Here is a 25,057-nt window from a genome sequence, read left to right as displayed (position 1 = left end):
GGACTGATGGTGGCATGGTTACTGATATGAAATAGTATCAATGTGGAGGCTGACGTTATTAAAACTTTGGTTAAATTCTTTCAAACAACACGTTTTTAAGCCAAAACAGACAAATTGATATTTTCTTCATCATCTTCGGCACTGGCAGTTGCACCAGAACAAAGAACCAAGGGTCGAATGCAGTGGAGCTGTGGAAGGCCAGTAGAGAATTAATAATACTTTAATAATACAGGGTTGATTAAAACTGCACTCAAGGAAGTAAAAAAAATCTTTTTAAAAATATTTGGCTAAAGATTATAAATTGAAGTCGCACTGGTTAAAACATTTTTATTCATAATACGTAGGAGGAGCAGCTCAGACTGTAGTCCACTTGTAGGGAATTAATCAGTGTTTTCTTCCAGTCTTTCAATTGATTTTATTGCTGATACTGATGTGTAAAATCCATATTGGTGCCCATCTCTATACAGTGGTATCATGTTTTTTTTCCACTGGGATGTTTTTATTGTTCAGACTTGTTTTTATTGTGTTAATATTAGATGTAAGGAAGTGAAACCTCCTGCCTCTTGCTGTAACAGTTTTGTTGTATGTTTGAAATATGTTGAAGATATTGATTTTAGATATTTGCACTTTGAATTCACACAGACACACGCACACACGCACATAAATATTTTTCCATGCCTTTGTTTTACTAAAACGCTAAACTGAAGGTTTGGATGCAGCAAAGCCAGTCCCCTGTTTTTCAGTTGTTGTGAATCTTTTATAAAAGTCTGTGAAGTATGAGAGACGCTGTTCTCTGAAGCCATCTGGGAAGCGACTAAATGTCACGGTCATGCACTGCATTCTTTTTGTGGCATAACTGCCGGTAATTCTGTTTTACATTCCTCGGTCGTAAAAAAGCACCACACTGCCTAAATTGAGCACAAAACCTCACAAAGCACATTGTCCCCGATACAGAAGGCAGCCGTGCCGTAATTAAAAAGCCAAAACACATAAGTGAGGTTGTTGTATTCACATGAGTCAGTGTGCCAAGGAAAGAATAGAGAAAGAGAAAAAAAAGGCTATCGCGTTATTAATGTATAACCCTGACTCTGGCCACATTCCACATTTTATAATCCAACAGATGTAAATAACTTGAAAAAATTAATAAATACAGTTGTCTGTTTTGCTCTGCTTTTCTTCTCTTCTTTGTTTCTTGGTTGTCGCGTATCTGGCGCCATCACCAGGTGAAATAATGTATGATAAGTTATTAAATGATTCCATCTGGACCTCTTGTGTGGTTCTCAGATAATTGACAGGAAGAGTTAGTACGACAGGTGAGTGAATGAATGTTAGGATCCAGGCTGAAATCCTGAAAGTGACAAGTAATATAATCAAACTGCCCGACCGCAGGTTCCACCTGAGAGCATTGTAGCTATAAGCTTGTATTTTTTTAATTAAAAAAATACTTATCAGGACAAATAATTGTACCCCTTTTGCTCTATCTCCTCCTCCTCCTCCATTTATAAATAAAACCCACCCACATAGGTACACACATGTTTGTGCACTACAACAAAATAAGCAAAACTAGCAATATGCCCATACCCTTTTTCTTTGTAAATGTTCATTTTTTATTAAATTTTCATTTATTTATTATAAAGATTATAATTAATATTATTGTTGTTTGTGCTTTTTTTGTCTTTGTACATTTAGTTAGATTTCTAACTTTGTGCTGTGTTGTATGCATCTTGTTGATATCTTGTATTGCACTAATAGTACAATAAAATAAAACATTTTAAATAATCAGCTAATCAACACATTTAAAGCTCATAAAATAAAAAGATACAGCAGTCTAGAGGAGATGCTAAAATAATCCTCTCCATCTGCAGTTTAAGAAACAGTATAGACTATTCTATGATTATATTAACTCTAATGCCTTTTTTTTTTACCATAGTCATATTCTAATGACATTAAGCACTGCACTGTAGCCTTTATCATTTACTTTAAAATCGTTTAAAGAAAAATCTCAATCCATGTCACTGTATAAATGATACACTTTAAAAAAAAATGTTTTAAATTAAATATAATATTACAGTGAATGCATTCATACTGGGCACCAAATCTCTGTTTTCCTTCCATAGAAGTGAACAAGGAGAAAACAAAGCTGCATAATCCCCAATTCAGAAAAGTCAGAGCATGGGAATTTGAAATCTTTGGATGAAAACAAGGACCATCTGTGTGCTGCCTCATTAAATGTGCAAGACCCCGTTCTATTGGTGGGATCCAACTGGTACCTAGCTATTTCCCCACAACAGATTGCAGGTGGCAGCGCATAGAAAATTCTGAAGGGCAGTCCTTACTCCCGTTGCCTTCTAATTAGACTTAAATGCATCTCTGAGTCTCGGAGGAAATGAATGGCAGCCGGTGTGAGATCTCATAGGGATGGAAGTAAACAGAGGGTCTGATAGAAAGTGAGGGATGGAAAAGGAGAGCAGAGGGGAGGGAGGTGCTGGGAAGAACTAGAGGCTGACAGGAGAGAAGAGGTGCTCACACTTCAGCAGGACCACATTCAGTTTACCCTCAAATGTGTCACGGTATAGAGTGGTTTGATCATTGCTTTCCTGCAGCACTGCATAAGAGAAGATCTGAAGAATTGCTGAGAAACTCTTGATGATTTTTTCAAAGCAAAAGACTGAGCGAAGAAGGGTCGAGAAGTTGAAGAGGATGGACAGCGGGTCGCGTCTTTCCCTTCAGATCCACAGCAGTTGGTGATTATATCAAAACTTAATTTCTTTTTCAGTTTTTTTTACCGTGTATCCTTTGTTACAGATGTATGTATGTTTGAGGCAGTGATGTCAGTGTTTTGCATTCAGTTTCATCATGAACGCTCACCCACTGTGATTTACTGCCTGTCAGGTGCTCAGCCTGAGATGACAGCAGGTTGAAAGCTCGGCAGTCATTTTTAAAGAGATGAAATGCTTTTACATGAGCCACAAGAGATGGAAGATTACAGCCCATGACTATAGTAATTATGCTGAAAAGCTTTTGATGCTGGGGGAAGAATTTTTATAGTGTGCAGGGTCCAGAAACAGGCTGAAATGCTTATCGAAATAACTGGGTTTTAAAAGGGTCTGCATGGCATGAACACATATATACATGTGTCTGCACTCACCAACACTGACTTAGACACACACACACACACACACACACACGCTTGGGTGGACCTGGAAACATAAACAAGTCATTCATGAGATCAGCCTCTACCTGAGCAATAAAGAGCCATCTGTGCTGTGAATAAACTGATGATGGCAACACACACACACACACACAAACACACACACACACAAACACACACACACGCACAGACACACACACAGACACACACACACACACAGACACACACACACACACACACACACACACACACACACACACACACACACACACACACACACACACACAGGGTGGAGGGACACAGAGAAATGCTTGTTTCTGACACTTCCCACCTTCAGCGTCGTGGCACTTAGAGTGAATGTAAGGTCAGGGAATTTCTCTTTTTTTTGCATTTTAGAGCAGGCAACCATGAACCTGACCAGCAGCAGCAAGACGCAATGAGCGGCTCAAAAAACATATCAGGACAAGACTGAGTAGGTTGGTTGATTCACTTTCTCAGATTCTCATCTGATTTTTATTTAAGATGTAGTATGATTTTCTCTCTTAATTCTGTGTGTTCTTTGAGTCTTTCTATAGATAGAAGGCTGCAACATTAGATGCGTCTTTGTGTGGATGATTTAACATTTCAGTAATTAATTGGTAGAAAGTGGTTGCCAACCTGAGGGTCTTGAACCCACAATTGGGTCTCTTGATAAATATGAGGGGTCATCGGATGATTCAGAAAAGTTATTTTTCACAAAATTACAATAACTTTATCTGACAGTTTATAATTATTTGCTCTGTAGCCATACAGTAAAAGGCTATGTTTGTCCAACAGCTTTGGCTTAGATATCTCAAAAACTGTTGGATGGATACCAGAAAAGTGTGTACGGACATTCATGATCTCCAGGAGTTGAATCATAATGACTTTGGTGATCTCTTAAACTTAAGTTTTGATTGTAAAATACCATTTAAATGTATGACAGCCTCAGCTATACAATGTGTTCAGTGCTGATAAGCTAATCTTAGCATAACTCACTAAACAAAGATGATGAAAACTGGTAAACATAACATTTGCTACGCATCAACATGTCATAAATTGTATGTCATTGTACGCATGTTAACATGCTGACATAAGCATTCAGCTCAAAGCACTCTAAATTCTGCCTCACTAGCATCTGTATACACCTTAACCTCTTCAGACCTCTAAACATCTTGAAAATGCCTTGTTGGTTGAAATGCTCACATTTTGTGTCCATTAGCTGTAATTGTGTCTTTTAATTCATTCATTAAGCCTAAACGTTTGGGGAACACTGCTTGAAAATGTATCTTGTTGTCATTGTAGGGAGTGTCATGATGATCTCTGCACTTACATGCAACAAAAACACATTGGTCCAATGTTTAAGAGCCTTTAATGTTTGGACGCCCTGTGAAGATGCTGCCTGAGGATGTGACGGATGAGGATGACGTGAGAAAACAGGAGGACGTCTACTTTGAAAGCCATCATTTTTAATCTATGGTTTAGGAACGATGGGAAGCCCATCCTTTCGTGGGTGCATATGCATGTGACAAAATGCTTCTATAAGCCTCAAATCTTACATTCTTCTTTGAAAAAAGACAATCCGCCATGTTTAAACGGTGGCTCTTAGCCCTATTGGGCCGTGTGGGCCTCATTGTGCTGGGCCTCTGCTGTTGTCTGTCTTTGTTCTACCTGCTGGCCTGTAAACCCGCGTCTCACAGCAGCCAGCAGTCTGAGCCGTGGTCTGGAGGGGTCACCAGTAAGGAGGGATACATGGCCTTGCTTCAGGAGCGCGAGGACTCTCACAGACATTACATCAACAGCCTGACCAAGCAGATAGCCCAGCTGAAGGAGGCTCTCCAGGATAGGACGCAGCAGCTTCAGGACTCTCTGGAGAAAGCTAAAACAAAAGGGATTCTGCTTCAGGGTCTGGGCAGTCTGCAGAAAACCCCCACACAGTCTGATCTGAAGGTAAGAAAATATGACAGAGGACGACGTTGATGCAGAAAAGATGTAGAATTCAATGTGTGCCGATGATGACTGAAGATTGACATTACGGATGTAAGTAGTAAATGTTACATCACGTCCTTCCAGGAGTTATTCCGCTCCCAACTGAACCAGGCGGAGGTGAACTCGGGTTCAAAGGTGCCCAGCGAATACGCAGTGATTCCTTTTGACACTTTCACTCTGCGGAGGTGAGTGGGACAGAAGAGTTATATCACTTCTGAGGTCAAGTCTAACCTCATGCAATGCTAGCCTTTTTCACAGAGTGTTTTGTTGTTGTTGTGTCACTCAGAGTATACCAGCTGGAGACTGGGCTGACCAGGCACCCAGAGGAGAGGCCTGTGAGAAGGGACCGCAGGGACGAGCTGATAGGAACAGTGGAAACAGCTCTGCATGTGCTGAATGGGCCACTGCAGCATGCGGACACCGCCAGGAGGAAGCACACATACTCCCCTTCAGACTTCATAGAGGGTGAGAAAAGAAAGATCTCATAAATGTATTTTGTAGCCCTGAGATATGTTGTGCAAAGTTTTTCAATTCTCACTTCTGGACAAACAGACTTTACATTGATGTTTATGGGTAGTTTAGAGTGTACACCTGAGTCTGGGAGGAAACTGGAAACCTGATAATAAGATTCATTCAATTGACATCTCATTATTCACAGAGCACATGTTATCTGTTTTCTTGTGTTTTGTAGGGGTTGTTATTGCCATTGAGTAGTAATAAGGATGCATTGATCCAATGGGTAAACTCGTGTTAAGATCAAAACATCACAAAAGTGCCCTTTACGTATGGCCAATTTTGCAAGCAACCCTGACAATGCGGGTTTTGGAACTGTTACCTTAAATGCATCATGACTTTTTATGTGCTGGTGTCCCACTGCGTGACTCAATATAAGTATTTTGTTTCTGTAAGGTAATGAAAATAAATTGCTGTGACACTAAAAACTGAGTATGTGGCCCAAAGTGACTGACTGAATGGATGATTGTAAATTATAATGGAAAAATTAAATTTTGTAATAATGCTGACATAACATGGCTCAGCTCAGATACAGATCCAGCATATTAGATCAATCAGTGCCTCAAAAAGCACTGAGTGATATATCTGTCACACATCAGTGATTTCAGTCAACATGTGGAAGACAAGCTGTGAAGACAGGGTTGCTTGTTGTTGTTCATGCTTACTGCAGACAGCTAATTCAAAAATGGTTGTTTCAGCCCACACACAGCTCCATCAACCTGTCAACATCTGTTTATGGCTCTGGCACATGACCCCTGCCAGCACAACACTGATTGGTTGGTGGTCTTTATCATCAAGGGAGAAAGCGTCAATGAACACAATTCCAGACTTATTTAAGTCTGAATCACAGTGGGTGATTCATTTAGCAGAAAATAGCTTAACGTTATATCCGTGCTACAATCTCACAATCAACACTTTAGCCTTGACAGAGTCCTTTATTTGTTATTGGTAAGACTTTATTTTCCACAGGTTTCCAAGGAATTTCATAGGAAAATATTCTGTGTGATTTTTGTATAGGGAAAGAAGTAAGAACCTGAAAGAACCTCTGTATTTAAAGTATTCATCCATTACTCATTTATCATTGGAAACTGTATTTCACACATGTCGAATTGTATTCATCTGACAAAAAGACTCTATTTAAATTAATTAAATGGAATTCAATATTTGGAAATGTACCAATCAAACACTTTCTGCATGTTATTTTTTCCCCTACACGATGGAAGAACATGTAGATGTGGGAGGTGATTTATTTTTTGTCGGTCTCTGTCGCAGGTCTGACTCGAACAGAGCGGGACAGAGGAACGGTTTACGAGCTGTTATTTAAAGGTGACGGCCCACAGGACTTCACCCAGCTGGTGCTCTTCAGGCCGTTTGGCCCTGTGGTGAAAGTGAAGAGCCAGAGTGTGGACACGCGCGGCATGCTCATCAACATCATCGTACCTCTATCTAAGAGACCAGAGGCATTCAGGCAGTTCATCAGCAACTTCAGGTATCACCACCCCACAGTCAACTGAAACACCTGCTGTACACCACTCCCAGACGCTTACTGTGATTGTGTCATGACATTATTGATCTAATAATGTTAAGTGGAAGCGCTGAGTCAATCCTTATAGTAGTTTGGTTCACAGCCAATAAAGACTCCTCGCCACCTCAGGGGAAATGAGTTTATAGATTTGAAAGGCATGTTCCACAGGTGTGAATGTAATTGTTGTCCTTATCGGGGAAAAAAATTGTGTGTAAATTTTTTTTGTAACTATCTCTGGATGAAGTGGTAGAGACATGGACCTGACTTGTTTTTATTTGATTTTTTGTATACTGCCTCCTTCTGTCTTGTTGGTTCAGAGAAGTGTGCATCCAGCAAGACGGCAGGGTCCATCTCACTGTGGTCTACTTTGGTCGAGATCAGATTGACCAGGTGAAAGCCATGCTGGACCAGACCACCAGGTAATGCAGTCAGTTTACAGTAGTGTGTTGTAAAGTAAAATGCCTTTGATCTTGGACAGCTCAGTCCAGGTGTGTCACAGGGGACACCTTTAACTTGACACAAATCACTGATGAACTTACAGGCGGCCTAATGCTCATTTAACATCATTGTATTTTCTCCTCTATTCCTTAAACTCTCCTACAAATATTTATGGTATCACTTCATAAAACAGCCAGCAATGTACTGCTGGTCTGACAAGCTTCTTTCTCACAGACTGCTGTCAATAACAATTGATTATTAGATTATTGATTCATTTTAAGAAGACATCAAGTCACGTCCAAGTGAAGTCACAAGCCATTGATTTTCAGTTACACGTCAGTCTTAAGTCATTAGATTCATGAGTCGAGTCCACACCTCCGACAGGATGATAACTTGCATTAGATATTAGACTTTTGGGAGGATAACACTGTAAATCCTCTATGAGCTATTGTTAAGTATGTAGTGCTCCAACTGTGCAATAGTTACATTTTCTAATTAAACACAGATTTGCTCACAATTGCCCTTGTGTCCATTACTTGGTCTGCCCCCTTCAGAGAAACTCGGTTCAGGAGCTTCACGTTGATTCAGATGAATGAGGAGTTTTCTCGTGGGCGGGGCTTAGATGTGGGCGCCAGAGCCTGGAGGCGGAGCCAGAACGTCCTGCTCTTCTTCTGTGATGTTGACATCCACTTCACCGCCGACTTCCTCACTTCCTGTCGTCTCAACGCAGAGCCTGGTGAGAGAGAGACAGAGAGAGAGGAAAGACAGAGAGAGAGAGAGTTGCTTAACTGTAGGCTGCATGACACATACTGTATTAGGCAGGAGCTGTTGCAACATCATGCAACATTTTTACCACTGAGACGTTACCCGGGGATATTATTAGTACAATATAGTATGTCAAAAAAGTAGAGTCAACAAATGACTTACTTTAAATAATCATGTCTTTAACCTCATGAAAGATGTCAATTTGCCAGTGCACTTACTGAAATGCTGTTATTATTACATTGTTGAACTTAGTTGTATAAACAGTTCAAAACGTTTAAAATAAATTGCTTTGAAATACATACATTTGATGCATTGTTTGTTTGTTGCTCTTTGAATAAGATGTACTGTGTCATATACTAGCCTACTGCCTCATTTAACCTTGCACATAATACATAATACCAACAAAAATAATAGTCAAGAAATAAGAGCACTGGTATCGGAATCCATATCAGTGTCGGAAGATATCTAAATCCTTTAAATATTATTATAACAGCTCTTTTGTCTCTAGGTAAGAAGGTGTACTATCCAGTGCTCTTCAGCCAGTACAACCCATCTATTATCTACAGTAATCACACACTTTTGCCCCCTGTTAAACTACAACAGGTATGTAAACAAACAAACAGCAACATTTACTTCAATAAATTGGAGCAAAAATCGTCTGAATGTCTGTTGTTCTTTGCGCCCTCAGGTGATAAGGAAGGAAACTGGCTTCTGGAGAGACTTTGGGTTTGGCATGACATGCCAGTACAGGTCTGATTTTATCAACATAGGTAATTAAAAATACTTGTGTCATCATGATTCATTTCCATAATTACCTGTTTTCAAATATAATAAAACTATTAAATAAGACTGATATCCCTCCATTTCATCATATGAGCATACTGTATGATGCAATCGATAGATAAAATACATGATTTTTAGTCATTCAGTTCATTTTCATGCGACACATCTATTAGCAATGATCTAGTGCTGCAACAGTAGTTGTACATGCTTAAAGTAAAAAGGACCCTTACTCCAACGGTGAACAGTCATAGGCACTTTTCTCTAAAGCCTTTTTCTTTCCTGACAGGTGGTTTTGACCGTAACATCAAAGGTTGGGGGTTGGAGGACGTGCACCTGTACCGGAAGTACCTTCATAGTAAACTGATGGTCATCCGCGCTCCGTCACGCGGTCTTTTCCACTTGTGGCACGAGAAGAACTGCGCGGACGAGCTCCCTCCGGACAAGTACAAGATGTGCATGCAGACCAAAGCCATGAGTGAAGCCTCGCACGGCCAGCTGGGGGAGCTGCTCTTCAAAGCAGAGATAGCGCTTCATTTGAGCTCCCAGACAAAGGCCGTGTCTGAACTGCCATACTAACGTCCTACTCATACTCATTTTGACTTCAATTTGAGTATGTGACGGTTGGGTATGCGAGTTTGGGTATGTGAGAAATTCCCGGATGAGTACTAACTTCCGGGAAGATTTTGGGTATGAATCGATCGTATACTTTTCCTACTCAACCGCCCCACAATGCACTGGGTCAATTCTACCCGCCCAGGAAAATGAAATATTTTCGAGCAAGTTGCTAGGCAACAACATTGTTTGGGGTTCCGCGATCTGACAACTGTACGTGCAGTCATTCATACACTCTTACAATAGATAAGAGATGAAGATAAATACCTAACAACATTAGAGTCACTAAGTGAAATGAGTGTTGTGAGTCTGATAGTGGAGAGAGATCAGAACAGATCGCTGTCCCACACACCGCGGCTCGTCCAGCTCAACTCACAGACAGCTGAGTGCTGATGAGCCGGACAGAGAGCGTCGGAGGGATCCTCCGCCTCAAAACATCATTATTATAAAACAAGAGGTCTAAAACACAGATGATGAACACAGGACTGTAAAAATCTAGTTCAATATCTAACCTGTAGAGGGCGGTTATAAGCTTAACAGTGTCTAAACTGCCTGAATCTTATAAGAAGAAGAAGAAATTCTTCATTGCTTGAGTATACTTCAACTGAGAACGTTTTAGACGCAGCTCGCATACACAATCGATCTTTGAGTAGAGAGTATGCATGAGTATGTAGGATGTAGGACGCTAGTATGGCAGTTCAGACACGGCCAAACAGAAGAACAAAATGAGGACAGTTTTGTTGTGGATGGCAATGAGAAAAAGAATTAGGCTTTGGTGATGTTATTAGTCACTGTTGTATGTATGTTTTTGCTCTGGTTTTACATGGTTATTTATGTGTATCTTTTCAGATTCGATAAAATGTGATATAAAAAGATTATTATTTTTCATATGGACATAAACTTGAGCAAAATGTTTGTCAATAAAAGAAAGCATTCTCTGATCTATGTGTCCACTGTATGTTTGCTTTCCATAGAAAGGTCACATTGGGAATGCGGCAAAAAATTATTCTTCATAATTTGTGAGGTTTATTGTGGTGTCCTTTAGAGAAGCGAAAAGTAAAATGTAGCCTATAATTATTATTTTTTTTACATAGGCTGCCTACTTTAAAGGTGCACTCAAACTTTGGGCGTGTCGTGAAGTTAACATTTTCGAATTAATATTCTCATATTAACTGAATAACCAAACTTTACTCACAGGAAAATTGGATCCCTGGAACACTGTTAAAAAAGCTAACTTAAAATTTACTGTTTCACTGTTGTTGTTTACAGCAGCATAGTGCACATTTAAGTAGGCCCTTATCAACACTTAGGCCTATTCTTCCAACAATGTTTTAATATGAGAAACTGTGTTTTAAGAAAACATCATCACCTTGTTTGACTCAGAGACCGCCAAATCTAGGCTACAAATGTTGGCCAAAGTCATTTAAGCCTAAAACAGTATTTACATTTTAACAAAAGAAACTAAAGGAGGGAATTCGTACACTGCTAAATCTAATCTGTGTGGAGCATAGACGGGGAGACAGTGAAATCGCCTCTATTAATAGATCGGCTACTGATTTAACCTCGTTACCTCAGAGGACGCAAGGAGGGGAGGGGAAGTAGCTCTGCAACGGCCGACAGCTGTAGTAGCGTTAACACAGCCACGCGATAGGTCCGAAGATCTCGGTCCTGCGCTGCATTCAGACACACCTAGGAAATTCAGTAAGATATTTCTCCAGTGACAGAATATATTTCACAGACACTCGTGTCGTCATACATAATTAGGGGTGAATCAGGACCCCATCAGGGTGGGTCCTAATAAGGGTAAGGATAACTCAGAATCACAGTGTTGTTTCTCCATTATGTGTCTCTTTTAAGCCCTTTACAGTTGGCGTCTATAGCCTAATGTTTCCCTGAGAGTTATAGCTAACACACATGGTTGCGTTGCAGTTAGTCTGTATTTGTATAGGCCTATTTGAGTCCTAAAGCCTGTTGCTAATTTCTCTCATCGTTGCCCCTCAAACGGCCTGAAGACGCCCCTCCTCACCACTCACTCGCTTATATTTCCCGGCTGTACCTGAATGCAGCATTAATCACAACTGTACTGCAGCGCTCGTGTCCACACTCCGCACCTCGCCGGGCCATATCTGAGGATAGGGCGGTATTATGAGCTGAAGAACTCCCGCTGAGTTATGATGGTTTGTTAGCAGTTTACAGTGTGAGGAGAGGCTCTTCAAGTGTGTGCTGGTGTTGGATTAGAGTTAGCCTTTAGTTGAGTATTTTTCACCTAGACATGGTTATATTTTACCTTTTATTTTCCTCTCTATTGAACCCCCGGTCGTTTTAGTTTCTCGGACAGTCAGAATAGCTAGTTGGTGGCAGGCAGCGGCAATGACACTTCCTTGAACTTTGTCCTATAGCGAGATATGTGCGTCAGATAGTCTCATATAAAAGAAGACGGACCTTGTTTGCAAAGATAGAGACCAGACGAATGAGACGCAACATGTTCGAAGCTAAAAGGATTCCTCTCATCCTTCTGGACATTGCTTGTCTAGTCCTCGGTATGTATATTTGCTACTAAATTGTCTTTTAAACCATCTGTTTTGTTTGTTTACCAAGAATCAAAACTGGTTGAACTTTCAGGAAAAATACATTATACAAAGTAGCTGTTGTGTGAATGCAAATCCATTCAAATGAATTGCATCAACGTCATAGGCTACAATCATCACACATGGTGCTGAGGTTTAGGGAAACCAGGCAGGAAGATGGAAAAAAGACTCAACAAAGTCGCACCCTGTGTGTGTGTTTTTCCCCTAGTAAAGCTGTATTTTTAGCTCAGTGAGGGTAATCATAGCCCTTAGACAGGACCACGACATGTAACTAATGCTGCAGTAATAGACCTACTGTGATAAAAGCAAAACACCTTTATCCTGCGACACTCAGAAAGTTTAGAGCTGTTTATCGACACATGTTTATAGACACTGAGAGATATTTTTCTGTTATAAAAACCTGCTTCCAGTCACTGAAGTGTGGTCCGCTGTTCTGCATCAATCCTCTCAATTTGTTTTTTGAGATGGCAGCAACAACCGCAATGGAAATAATAAATCTAGTTCATCATCATAAGGACTGCTTTTCCTATATGCTTGGTAAAACTTGAAAGCATCAATTATCCAGAAAAAACGAACACACTTGTGCATATTGTGTTAGTTAGTTACTACTTTATATAGTTTTCTGTTGTTTAATGTATAAAACAAGTACGATTTAAATTGAAATGAAGTCACCAACCTTCTCTAATCTCTGAAAATGAGGTGTTGATTGTTGAGTACAGTTCTTGAGTAAATGTATGTAGTAACACTCCACCACTGTGTCTAAATACCCCATTATATCACCAACATATATTATTTTAACCTAAGATATTTAAATGTATATCTTTAACCATGTTACAACTATTTTCTTAATGTGATTTCTCTTTTTGTGTACTTTTAACAACATCTGGGGATTAGTGAGTTATTATTTAACTATGTTGTTGCTATTTCATGTTTCCATCTCATCTAATGGGATCACAGGAGAAACACAAAATACAAAACAAAATAGTTACTGTCAAAAACCTCCTATACTTTTGCTTCTCTCTTTCTTCCTGTTTGTGTTAAGCTTCTAAAGTGGAAGACAGACTCATATTAGTGAGAGTAGTTCCTCTTTTGAAAAATACTCTGCAAGAATAGATCAGAATTGTCCACTGACTTTTGATTTAGTTGAAATTTCAAAAGACAGCAGTCAGTTTAATTTAGCCTGTGGTAGATTTAAACGAACAGGCCTAAACAAGGCTCTTTGACTATGCGATAACAATCTTTTTGCCCACAAAGCAGGTTAAAACCGAGTTGATCATACCTTCATTGTTCCACTATCTAGGACTTGATTGTCTATAGGAATGCCAGTCACCAATCTACATGGCTTGGAGTTGACATGCCTTTTTTTTGTTGCAATATTGTTCTGTGGTAACTCAAGACCTCAAGCGTCTAATACGGTTATTGTGTAACCCGAATAGAGGGAATTTTCCCTGCAGTTACTTGAAACTCACAAGAGTCACAAGATTCATTTTCTAGGAAGGGAAACGCCTAATGATTTATTTATATAAAAAAAAAGATATAACTCGAGCTGAAATATGTCAAAAAGGTAGAATATATCTGTCATTTTACACATTTTCTTTTTTAACAGTTGGAACTCCATTTTTTATCCTTACCCCTCAACACAACCCTTTCAAACGTGGTTTCTTCTGTGACGATGAGTCCATCAGATACCCCATCAAAGAGGACACCATATCCTACCAGCTGCTGGGAGGAGTCATGATCCCCTTCACACTGATTGCGGTAGGTCACTCAGCAGTCCTTTTTTCTTTCATAAGCTCTGACCTTTTGACTGTCTGGCAGAAAGAACTTTATGTCATCTTGCATTTGCTTGTTACTTATTGTGTAACCTGTTCTGCTGCAGCTTATCTGTGGGGAGTGCCTTTCTGTGTACATGTCCCGCATCATGAACCAGTCTGCGGGGACCAGGTACGTGGCATGCGTCTACAAAGCCGTGGGGAGCTACGTGTTTGGAGCCGCTGCTAGCCAGTCTCTGACGGACATAGCCAAGTACTCCATAGGGCGTCTGCGGCCCAACTTCCTGGCTGTGTGCAAACCGGTCTGGGATCGCATCAACTGCAAAGCAGGCGGATACATTGAGAACTTCACCTGCACTGGAGACAAGTTTCATGTAGATGAGGCCAGGTAATGTTGCTGAACTTGAATCAAATAAAAACCTGTTCTAGACGGCTTTCACTTTTTGGGAGGGAGTGATCCAAACATATTTTGTTTCCTCTGACTCAATCAAAGTATTGTGTAGTAGGTGCGATGCAATGGCCCTTTAATCTGAGCCTGATAATCAATTTTTGACACTACGTTATCCTGTGGCCAAGGTGTTTAACTATTCATAGTTTTCATGCAATATAGCAATTATTAATTAATCTTTTCATATAAAGCTGGTCCCTTACAGGGATCCTCCACTGATTTACTATTGCAGTTCCATAAAGTTGAGGGACTTGCAACAGACAGAATAAAAAGAGAGTAGATGAAATTACTGCAGATCATGACTCGTAGTCCCTCCCTATTGTGTTATGGTGCGAGCTACGGATGGCAGGAGAATGACTTAAGAACAGACAGATCTTGTAGACTCTTAAAGCATCTGGGAACCTTGTTTAAAACAGTAGAAATCAATAAATGATATCTAAGTTGGGTGTCTCAATAAGCCTTCATGAAAATCTGATTGAAAATACATTCTCATAAATATTATAAAACCTAGTTAAAAAAATACTTTTTTGCTTGCAGCCCATTCGACAGGACTGTCAAACAGGCTGTAGCAAACAGTCTCCATTGCAACAGTCATTGTTTTATAGAATGTTCGGGTACAGAGAACTGCTATTATTGGTTCAAAATACTCATTGTGTAATAAGAACTAGAGCATAGCCCGGCTCATCTAAACCGAATTTCTGTAAAGTCTATCAAACCGAAATGACAATATCTCTAATTTGGACTGATAACTGTGCATCACTCTTTTCAGAAGCTTCCTATCATGCTAGTAACTCCCCAAATTACAGAGTCAGAATGATTCTGTGGATTTGGGTTTACAGGGGCTTTAAGGATTTACTGTTGGAAAATGCTTTCTTCCCGGTTCAGGAAGACTGGCCAGGTAAACCGGTTCAGATTATGCAGACAGGTTCAATGAAACAGGATTTACAATAATAATAAGCAATTTAACACATTGCACCCACACATAACAAAGGATTAGGGCTGGTATACAGTGTATGGTGCGAGTGTTTGATGACTCAAGTGAAACCAGGTGAGCAGGTCAATGAGCTTGTCTGAAGGCATCTGGTGGACGGCTTGAGGATAGCAGGTCCGTGGAGTTGGGCAAAAGTAGTCTGGAGTGAAGAATAATCTATATTTCAGAGTCACGACACACATTATCAGACTGTTTTCAATGGCTAACTCGGACTCCTCACAACTGGTAAACTGATTTTGATGTGTTCACCCTTTAATCCCTATAGGTACGGTCAAAAGACAGTTATACAGTTTGATTATGACAGACCTGAATGTAAAATAAATGTATTTGTCCTGAAAAGTGATTTGATTAAGCTGATTGTGCCAAGTTTCATTCAGTATCTTGTTTGTTTATCTTTTGTAGACTGTCCTTCTTCTCTGGTCATTCGTCTTTCTCTATGTACTGCATGCTGTTCCTTGTAGTAAGTACATATTTTCTACGTATACAACTCTTTACTTAATTTACTAATTAGTGCTAGAAATGCTTAAAACAACCTATCTTTTATGTAGTTTATCTGCCTTACTGTTTTTAAGCTAATGCATTCAAGTAGTATTTTAGGTTGAGTTCTTTTTTATTGTCAATACATTTGCATAACTCTGCCAACACCTGTACTGAAACTATTGTTTCAGACCAAATAAGCTGTGTTTAGGTGTGACGCCCACAACATGTATTCAATGTCTCCCTCCGTCTGCTGCAGCTATACATCCAAGCCAGACTGAAGTCAGAGTGGGCGAGACTTCTCCGTCCCACCATCCAATTCTTCCTGATTGCAACTGCTTTGTATGTGGGTCTGTCCCGAGTGTCTGACTACAAACATCACTGGAGTGATGTGCTCACTGGCCTCCTACAAGGGGGGCTAGTGGCTATTTTCACAGTAAGTTTCATCTAAAGATCTATTAGGTTAATTTCAAAGCAAGACGTCATGACGTGGTCTTTAAGCAGTGTTTTTATACCAAACACACATTGGCCATATTTGCTTATTAAAAGAGGTTAAACCCATAAACAGTCAGTTTTCCACCTTGTACAAAAGTTAAAAAATGTTCAACACGTAATGGGTAAAAATATATTAAACAGAAATATAGAGTGAATGTTAGATGAAAGTCTGGTCTACTTTAATATTGTTGGCTCCGCTTGAATGAAAATATCCATTGTAAAAGTACATTTTCAATAATACAGTCAAATATGTTTTACATTTTGTTGTTGTTTTCTTGTCTGCAGGTGTTCTGTGTGTCCAGTTTCTTTGTGCAGCCGGTGGACCCGGTGGTGTCACAGGTGGAAGAAGCCTCACACACCAGTTTACAGGAAAATCCTTCCAATGGGAACCACTATGGCAGCACGGACTGAATCTAAGGCCTCAAAGACAATACTGTACTGGGCTTTTTTCCCTTAAAATGGTCACAGAGGACCTTTGGCAGTCTCAGCCCCGTGGACCCGACGCTGCAGCCTGCAGGTTATAGCTGCTGCCTTTGGTGTGAATGGTCAACTGTAATTACGGGAGGGAACGTGCACAAGACACTTGCACTTGGATATAAAGACGTAAATGTTGCAGCAAAGCTCTTTTGGGATAAATCCTACGTAATACAGTTTATTATGGTATGACGAAACAAAATACAGAATGCGGGGTTTACTTTAGAAAATGTGTTCTTTTTTTACAGTGTGAGCTTGTTGGAAATGTGGTCTCCAGTATATATTGGTCTGGTGTTGCCATAATGAATGAAAGAAATTCCTTTTGCTCAGAATATAATGAGCGCCTGTGTGCGCACTGCAAGCAGGCTTGTACAGAGTCTGGCACCTGTGAACAAGAAAACCTGGACTGTCCTTAAACTTAAGATGGTGGCTGAATTCAGAAATAATATATTTTGTGTTAATTTTTGCTCTAGTAAGATTGCTGCTACTTTCCCATGTCCCTTGCCTGATGTAATGTCATGTGCGAGAAAAATGTTTTTTGTTTTGTTTTTTTACCGTTTGTATGAAACAGTTGTTTAAAAACAGTACTGTTCGGAACAGTATGGGGGGCTGTGTGACAAATAAAGCGAGCTCCATTTTGCTACTTTTTTTACAAAGGAATGTAAATGATTCCTGTGTGTTAGGTTGGTAGGCATGCATATTTAAAGCACATAAAACGAGCACACACCAAGTGTAGACTCGTACTACAGAATACTGCAGTGAAAGATATGGCAGCAAGGAAGAGAAACCAACAGAAATGCAAACCTGACAACTGCTCTGAGTCATTCGGTCGTCTGTAGACAAACCATAGCACGCACCACAAGCATGCAAATAATTAGCAATGGAAAGAAGCATTTGTTTGTTAGCCCGGTGGTATCATGGTTATGGATATTAAGCACATTAACAACTCGTTGTATAGTCTTACTGTTTTCAAACAGAAAGATTGGTCAGCCTTGTGGCTGGTCAACAGACAGGCTAGAAGATAATTATTCTCTGCAAATGGCCAAGAGTAAGATCTTCGTTTAAATCCTATTACAGAGACTAAAAAGCTTAAGAGAAGTTAAATACAAAGACACATCAATCAACCACAGCCATAGGCCTACATGTCAACATGGATGTAGGCCTATTACCTAGCTGTAGTTGTTTGGTTTGTTAGTTCAAAATATTGACACTCAGCTTCAGCTAGCCTATTAGTTGCCGTTTTTAGTCTACTACGGGCTCCATGCACAACCATGTACCGTATTATCAGGGCTGACTATAACTTTCAGTTCCTGTTAAAAATTCAGTAGACTCAACTCACAAATAATGTCTCGCAGGCCTCGGCATGCCACTGTGGAGGAATGTGTTGATGTTATCTCGTAGGAAATAACCTCACATAGCCTAAACTTTACATTGTCACCCTCTTAATTAGGCCTATAGCCTTCTTGACCGTGACATTTAATTTGCAGCACGTACTAGTAGCCTACTATCTAGGATGTATTATTTAAAGGCATATGCTACTTTCCAAGCAGTTTCATTTGAAACTTAGCATAAAGAGAGGTAAAAAGGGAAATATAAATAGGTGGTTTAGTGTAGGCTACTTTTCATAGTGATTATAATTATTTATTTAAAGAGCAGTTCATATTCATTAGGAAATGTATCACTAACAAAGCGAATAGGAAGACTATTGCCAACATTATTATGAATATATAATGGCAACTACATAATGACTGAGATTTTGAGAAGAGGTTTGTCTTGTTGTAGCATCATTTCGACCTCCCCCACATCTGAAATCTGACCCATGATGCTGCCTGTTGTTCCACACAGCTCTCTCTTGTTGTCACGCTGACCTCGACAATAGTCCTTATTGAAAAGGGGCTCCATTCACTCTCTGTCACATGTCTCACTTTATCTCGCCAGACAGTGATGGCACTGGAGAAACAAGCGACTCAAAATGCAGTGTGCAAAGGCAGTTTTTAAGGAATTGGCACTGAAATAATGATCTTGATCAATGAATTGAATTCCCCGCCACTTACTTTTGTTTGTGACATATATTTTTACATGTCAGATTAACTTCACTCTCGGATAATTGGAATATAGAGATAAATAGAAACTATGACAATAGAATATGATAAACCAACATGAGAAAATAATGGATGCAAATGGAGCTATAGTGATCTTGAACGCCACCTATCAAAGTTTAGAGTTTTCATTACAGCCCTCATAATAAAGTAAGGAATTTTACATAACAAAAATACACAACTGTTGTGAATTTGGTTTAGGCCTATATTTGTTTCAGTGGATGTTCTTTTCTTCCTCTCCCTTCAAAAAGGTGATTCATTCAAATCATAAAATTGTATTTTTATATTGTACATAACAGAAGATAAAAGGAGAAAGGAAGAGAGTAAATTGGAAGGGAAAGGCTTTGCTACCTCCTCCTGCTTATATGCTATAATAAGTGATGAAGAATCAATGAGATGTAGATGTGTTGATAATTTTTTTTTAGAAAAAGCGTATTAAAAAAAAACTATACACCTCAACTGTCAGCAGGCCCTTCTGGCAAACTAGGGCTTAATACCATACAGTAGAATTCAGTACTTGAACATGGTACTATGAGGCGTCTATGGCCACCTGCTGGACAATCATGATAGAAAAGATGCACAGTGTCAAATAACATATTTAGGAATATAAAGCTCTAACTATTAGCTTTACTTATCGATACGTATTTGCAGTTCCAAGCAAAGACAGAATTTTGGTCACAGCGTCACAAATGAAGAGTGGCTGCTTTTCTGTTGGTCAGTGTGGATTGAAAATCTTTGGACATGAAAGAAAAGCAATGACATGTCCATCGGACAAATGAATATGCCGATATATTAATCTTCGGGGCAATCCAAAGTTTTCTTTTTCAGAAAACAAATATAAAAAAGGTCATAAATATGAAATATTCTCACTTCGCAAAGTCAGTGGTGGGCATCATGGTCTCAGAATATATAAAACAGGACAATACGAGATGGATTTGTTGTGTGACACTGTCACTGAATTTATTACCATAGTATCACTTTTCACCCCATCATTTCTAACAGTTAAGAAACTTGGCTTAAAGTTCACTCTTGCCATCTCCTGAAAACAAGACGCTTGTCAACTCTTTTCACACCAACACTCATTTCCCCCTCATTTCATATAATGCTCTTATGAACAACTTATTACAGAACAGTTAACACAATTCATGACTGTGGTATGAGTACGATTCCTCTATACTTTGGTACACAGAAAAACTCAAACAGGAATAAATTCTAAAAACACATTTGATGTGTTTAAAGAAAATAATCTGTTCAAGTTTATTTCCGCCACTGGTCAAATGTGCTCCATCCTACAACCCTAAACTTACTACAGTTAAGCGCACAATCAGAGAATTTTACAGCTCAGTAGGGGTTGTAAAATGTTTTATTTGGAGAAATCTGTACATGGAGGTTTTGACCTTCAGTGTGTTCACATATATAAGCGTAATGGGGACACAGACGAGGTGGCTCACTGAAGATAAAGAGAAGTGCTATCCATTACTCAAAACTTGAGAGGAAGGCCAGCACAACTGCCTTCAGTTTAGTATCTGATGCCTCTGAGATCTTGCCATCAGCCCTGAAACAGAAGAACGTTCAAGTCATTTTAACACCAAATATACCCATTAACTATAATTACTAACTATGTGCGGGAAAAATGTCATAATGTCAACATATCGTAGCTGAGAAGTTTGTCTTACTTGATTGCGGCGAGCAGCTCCTGTTGCTGGCTGAGGACGTGCTGCAGGAAAGCCTTCTCAAACTTTGTGATCTTGCTGGGCTCCATTTTGTCCAAGTAACCTCTGACACCAGCATAGATGACTGTTACCTGCTCCTCAATGGCCATGGGGCCTGGAATGGCGAGACAAAGGAGTATAGTTGCAAAATGTGGCATTTTGAGACAAGACAATAACAGCTTAGCATTTCTATTGTACTTCATGGGAAACACACTGTAGAAGAACTTACAGTACTGTCCCTGCTTGAGCAGTTCAGTGAGCCTGACACCTCTGTTCAGGAGCTGCTGAGTGGAAGCGTCCAGGTCAGAGCCGAACTGGGCGAAGGCAGCGACCTCACGGTACTGAGCCAGCTCCAGTTTCATGGTACCGGCCACCTTAAAGGGTAAAAAGATTTTACAATGATGAAATGCATATTTCATTTTATATTTGTTTTACTCTTATGCCAAAATTGAAAACAGAGTTTATGTTTAAATAAATAAATTACAACCCATATATTACCTGCTTCATGGCTTTGGTCTGGGCAGCAGAGCCTACTCTGGACACAGACAGACCCACGTTGATAGCTGGGCGGATACCCTTGTAGAACAGCTCAGTCTCCAAGAAGATCTACAGTAAACAGATCAATATAGCCAACAATATAACATTGTATTGTAGAATCTCTCATGTACGGGGCCAAAACACAATCAATAATACAAACAAACCTGTCCGTCTGTGATGGAGATGACGTTGGTGGGAATGTAGGCGGACACATCGCCGGCCTGGGTCTCGATGACGGGGAGGGCAGTGAGGGAGCCGCCGCCGAAGTTGTCGTTCATCTTGGCGGCTCTCTCGAGCAGACGGGAGTGAAGGTAGAACACGTCACCGGGGTAGGCCTCACGACCGGGGGGACGACGCAGCAGGAGGGACATCTGACGGTAGGCAACGGCCTGAGAGGAGGAGAGGAAGACAAAAAAGAATTGATTATATAATCCTTTTTTGTTTGAATACTGCCTCAATTGCATTATTAATGTTCATGCAGCAGGTGTTTTCCAACTTCAGTGCAAGTCCCTCACCTGCTTGGACAGATCGTCATAGATGATGAGGGCGTGTTTGCCGTTGTCTCTGAAGTACTCTCCCATGGAGCAGCCAGAGTATGGAGCCAGGTACTGCAGAGGAGCAGCATCAGAAGCAGTGGCAGAGACCACGATGGTGTACTTCATGGCATCAGCATCAGTCAGCCTCTTCACCAGCTGAGCCACGGTGGACCTCTTCTGTCCAATGGCCACGTACACACAGTACAGCTTCTTCTTCTCATCAGTTCCCTCGTTGAAGCGCTTCTGGTTGATGATTGTGTCGATGGCAATGGCAGTTTTGCTGAAGAGTAAAAGTGGATTTAAAGAATACTTACCTTACTATAATATAATATAACATCTAAGCTTTATATTAATGAATTGCGCACGTGTCTAAATAATAGTAAAGATTTTTTTTCAAAGTCAAAGTATTTACCCAGTCTGCCTGTCACCAATGATCAGCTCACGCTGGCCTCTGCCAATGGGCACCAGGCTATCCACAGCCTTGATTCCAGTCTGCATGGGCTCCCTCACAGAGATACGGGGGATGATACCAGGGGCCTTCAGACCCACACGTCTACGGATGCTGGAACCAAGGGGGCCCTGAGAGAGAGAGAGAAAAAAGATTTTAAGACCATATCAAGATGCTAACAACTTTAAATAAAGTGAATTAATGTTAAGCAGGAATTCGAATTAATACATTTTGAAAACAATAGCATTTCTATATATTTATGGTTTTACTAAAGTAACACAACCTTTACTCTCCTAAATCGATTAAAAAAAGTGCAAGATTTTGTTCTCTTGATATTAACAGACTCTTTTTTTCAGCCACACAAGTGCAGGCTTACTAAATTGGGGATATAGCCTAGCCCTAGACCTACCACCAAACATTGGTGCAACGCGATTGTTTATTGTGGTTAAAGACAAATGCTTGTTAAACAATTTGTAGGCAAACTCAGAATAAAAAAAAATGCTTATATTGGAAAGTATTATTATTTCTTCAACATTCACAAGTTAGAAAACTAAGAAAGCTAATTTTAAACAAGTATTAATGGCTCAAATAACCTTTCCGTCGATGGCATTTCCCAAAGCATCCACCACACGGCCGAGCAGCTCTGGACCAACTGGGACATCAACAATGGCACCAGTCCTCTTCACGATGTCACCCTCCTTGATCAGCTTATCATTACCGAACACCACAACACCAACGTTGTCAGGCTCCAAGTTCAGAGACATGCCCTGGAGGGAAAAATGTAACAGAGGGGTTTGTTACCCTGTGCATTAATTAAAAAATAAAATATATAATTAAAGCTAAACATAGGATTATAAGAATGGCAGGTTTTTAAACATTTGTTCTTTCAGTTGACTAAAATGGTACACAATGTTATTTCAGTCTTGGGTGTAGTTTTACATGCCTTTTGCATGGAAAATAAATGACCGGTGTCCTTCTATACGTACCTTCAGTCCAGAGGAGAATTCCACCATCTCTTCTGCCTGGACGTTCCTCAGCCCGTACACTCTGGCAATACCGTCACCAATGGACAGCACACGCCCTGTCTCCTCCAGGTCTGCAGAGGTGTCAGCTCCCAGGATCTTCTCCTCCAGGATTGAGGACACCTCGGCTGTGCCTGTACATGACAAGACATGCATAAATGTTGAATATTGTGTAGCCACAATAAATAAATAAAAATATTAATTAATTTAAGATTATTTTGAAAATATGCAAGCATAAACTTGGGAGTTCCCCAGATAATTTAAAAAAAAAAAGACATCAGGAGAAGCACTACTCTATATGAAAACCTTGAAATGAGACTAGATAACATTTAGGATTTTAGTTATGCTACTGTGATATGTGAAATGTTGTCTTTGTGGGGTTAATAAAACTCAAATACATTCAATTTTATGAAACCGAGTCCACTAAAGTCACATTAGTAAAAATAATTATCCAATTAACAAAAAGTTATGGCTGCTATCACAAAATGTTTCAATAAATTGATTTCATGTCCGAGATGTTGTGACATTGCTGTGATGTCTTCCCTGCTAAAGGTTATTTAAATTTAACACCACACATTCCAATACATTTCCGGGCAAGAAACATATCCCAAAGTATTTTCAATGTCATGCATTAATAACGATATGCTTTGAGCTGAGATTTTAGATAAATATGCAAGTTTAACCCGTAGAACTCTTCCTAGAAGCGATTACTTAGACAAGTACTGGAAGCATAGTTTAATCAATGACCTTCAATCGATCACCTTTGGGTGCTGAGCCATAGTGTGGCGTGTTAAATACAAGTAGTTTTGTTTTCGAGTATTCTCACCTGTCTTCACCGCCAGCCATGGTCTGGTTGTGTGGAGATGATTGACCCCAACGCAGGCTATCGGTAGAGCCTTGGACACCTGATATAATGACAGTAGTGTTGGATTAAAATGTTGATTTCAAATCAAATTTACATTAAAACATACTCCAGGAACAGTTTAAAAAGGTTGTTCTTTGAAAGCTGAGCTAGCTGAGAAGAAATGCGCTGTCAGGCTTTCTGACCTTCAAAGCGTGGCTGAATGAGCCGTTAGCTGGTAGCTAGCGGGCTAACATAGGCTATGATCGCTGCAGGACGAACTAGCACAAGGGCAACTTCGACAAACGCATTTAAATTAACAATTTCAACATTATTAACACGATGAACTATGCAGGATAGGTTAGTGGCGTTAAGTCTGCATTGTTAAGGTCGGGGATAAGTTAAGCTAGCGGCCTGTGACGTTAACATTACCCTTCACACCCACAAGGTTTACAGCGATATTTAATAATTTGCAGAAACATCCTCATCCGATATCGATAGTTTGATTTAAATACTTACCAATCCAGCCCTTTTAGGCAAGGCTCTGGCCAAAGCTGCTGCAACTCTCACGGATAACATTTTGTCGGGTTGCTAATGACCTGTCCTCCACGACAATCGGCTTCGACCTGCAGTGAGTGAAAATGTAATGGCTGAATGAAGTCTTCTTCTATTTATCTGACGCCGATGTTACGTTTCCTGCTATACCGCTCAAGGTAGCCCCCTGCAGGCACGGATATGACACTGCACGCAATATTTCCTAGCACAAGTTATTTTGGGACAAACCTGTACGACCTTACTCTGTCTTAGGTAGCCTATGTTTGCA

The 25,057-nt window shown here is 40.0% G+C and overlaps 3 protein-coding genes across 3 annotated transcripts; 2 read left to right on the top strand and 1 right to left on the bottom strand.

Annotated features, from left to right (window-relative positions):
- Positions 1-4,756: 4,756 nt before the first annotated feature.
- Positions 4,757-9,758, top strand: LOC307256425 (chondroitin sulfate N-acetylgalactosaminyltransferase 1-like; the record flags this gene model as incomplete). Its single annotated transcript, XM_080035373.1, has 9 exons — positions 4,757-5,119; positions 5,243-5,343; positions 5,445-5,623; positions 6,944-7,160; positions 7,514-7,615; positions 8,189-8,370; positions 8,908-9,002; positions 9,088-9,169; positions 9,469-9,758. 9 exons carry the CDS (start codon positions 4,757-4,759, stop codon positions 9,756-9,758), a joined length of 1,611 nt encoding a protein of 536 aa, XP_079891499.1.
- Positions 9,759-11,915: 2,157 nt separating this feature from the next.
- Positions 11,916-17,679, top strand: LOC307264531 (phospholipid phosphatase 1-like). The gene is made up of 6 exons (XM_080045949.1): positions 11,916-12,334; positions 13,989-14,140; positions 14,262-14,542; positions 15,996-16,053; positions 16,330-16,506; positions 16,851-17,679. Exons 1-6 carry the CDS (start codon positions 12,265-12,267, stop codon positions 16,974-16,976), a joined length of 864 nt encoding a protein of 287 aa, XP_079902075.1. The 5' UTR covers positions 11,916-12,264; the 3' UTR covers positions 16,977-17,679.
- Positions 17,680-20,483: 2,804 nt separating this feature from the next.
- Positions 20,484-24,891, bottom strand: LOC307260579 (ATP synthase subunit alpha, mitochondrial). The gene is made up of 11 exons (XM_080040852.1): positions 24,754-24,891; positions 24,220-24,298; positions 23,358-23,527; positions 22,965-23,138; positions 22,336-22,502; positions 21,903-22,203; positions 21,552-21,776; positions 21,349-21,456; positions 21,080-21,224; positions 20,815-20,965; positions 20,484-20,693 (listed from the first exon to the last, which is right to left on the bottom strand). The coding sequence occupies exons 1-11, from the start codon at positions 24,811-24,813 to the stop codon at positions 20,615-20,617; spliced, it is 1,659 nt and encodes a 552-aa protein (XP_079896978.1). The 5' UTR covers positions 24,814-24,891; the 3' UTR covers positions 20,484-20,614.
- Positions 24,892-25,057: the final 166 nt, after the last annotated feature.

This window comes from Ammodytes marinus, assembly GCF_949987685.1.
Source record: "Ammodytes marinus genome assembly, chromosome: 2".
Lineage (NCBI taxonomy): Eukaryota > Metazoa > Chordata > Actinopteri > Uranoscopiformes > Ammodytidae > Ammodytes > Ammodytes marinus.
Note: the sequence above shows the minus strand (reverse complement) of the source record. Positions and strands in the feature narration are given on the sequence as shown.

Bases quoted from the DNA above. Each gene is read 5' to 3' on its own strand.
- LOC307264531 (XM_080045949.1), top strand. From the start codon at position 12,265: ATGAGACGCAACATGTTCGAAGCTAAAAGGATTCCTCTCATCCTTCTG. The intron at 14,543-15,995 runs GTAATGTTGCTG...TATCTTTTGTAG, and splicing joins TTTCATGTAGATGAGGCCAG to ACTGTCCTTCTTCTCTGGTC. The intron at 16,507-16,850 runs GTAAGTTTCATC...TCTTGTCTGCAG, and splicing joins GGCTAGTGGCTATTTTCACA to GTGTTCTGTGTGTCCAGTTT.
- LOC307260579 (XM_080040852.1), bottom strand. From the start codon at position 24,813: ATGTTATCCGTGAGAGTTGCAGCAGCTTTGGCCAGAGCCTTGCCTAAA. The intron at 23,528-24,219 runs GTGAGAATACTC...TGTCATGTACAG, and splicing joins ATGGCTGGCGGTGAAGACAG to GCACAGCCGAGGTGTCCTCA. The intron at 21,457-21,551 runs GTTTGTTTGTAT...TGTTTACTGTAG, and splicing joins TCTCCATCACAGACGGACAG to ATCTTCTTGGAGACTGAGCT.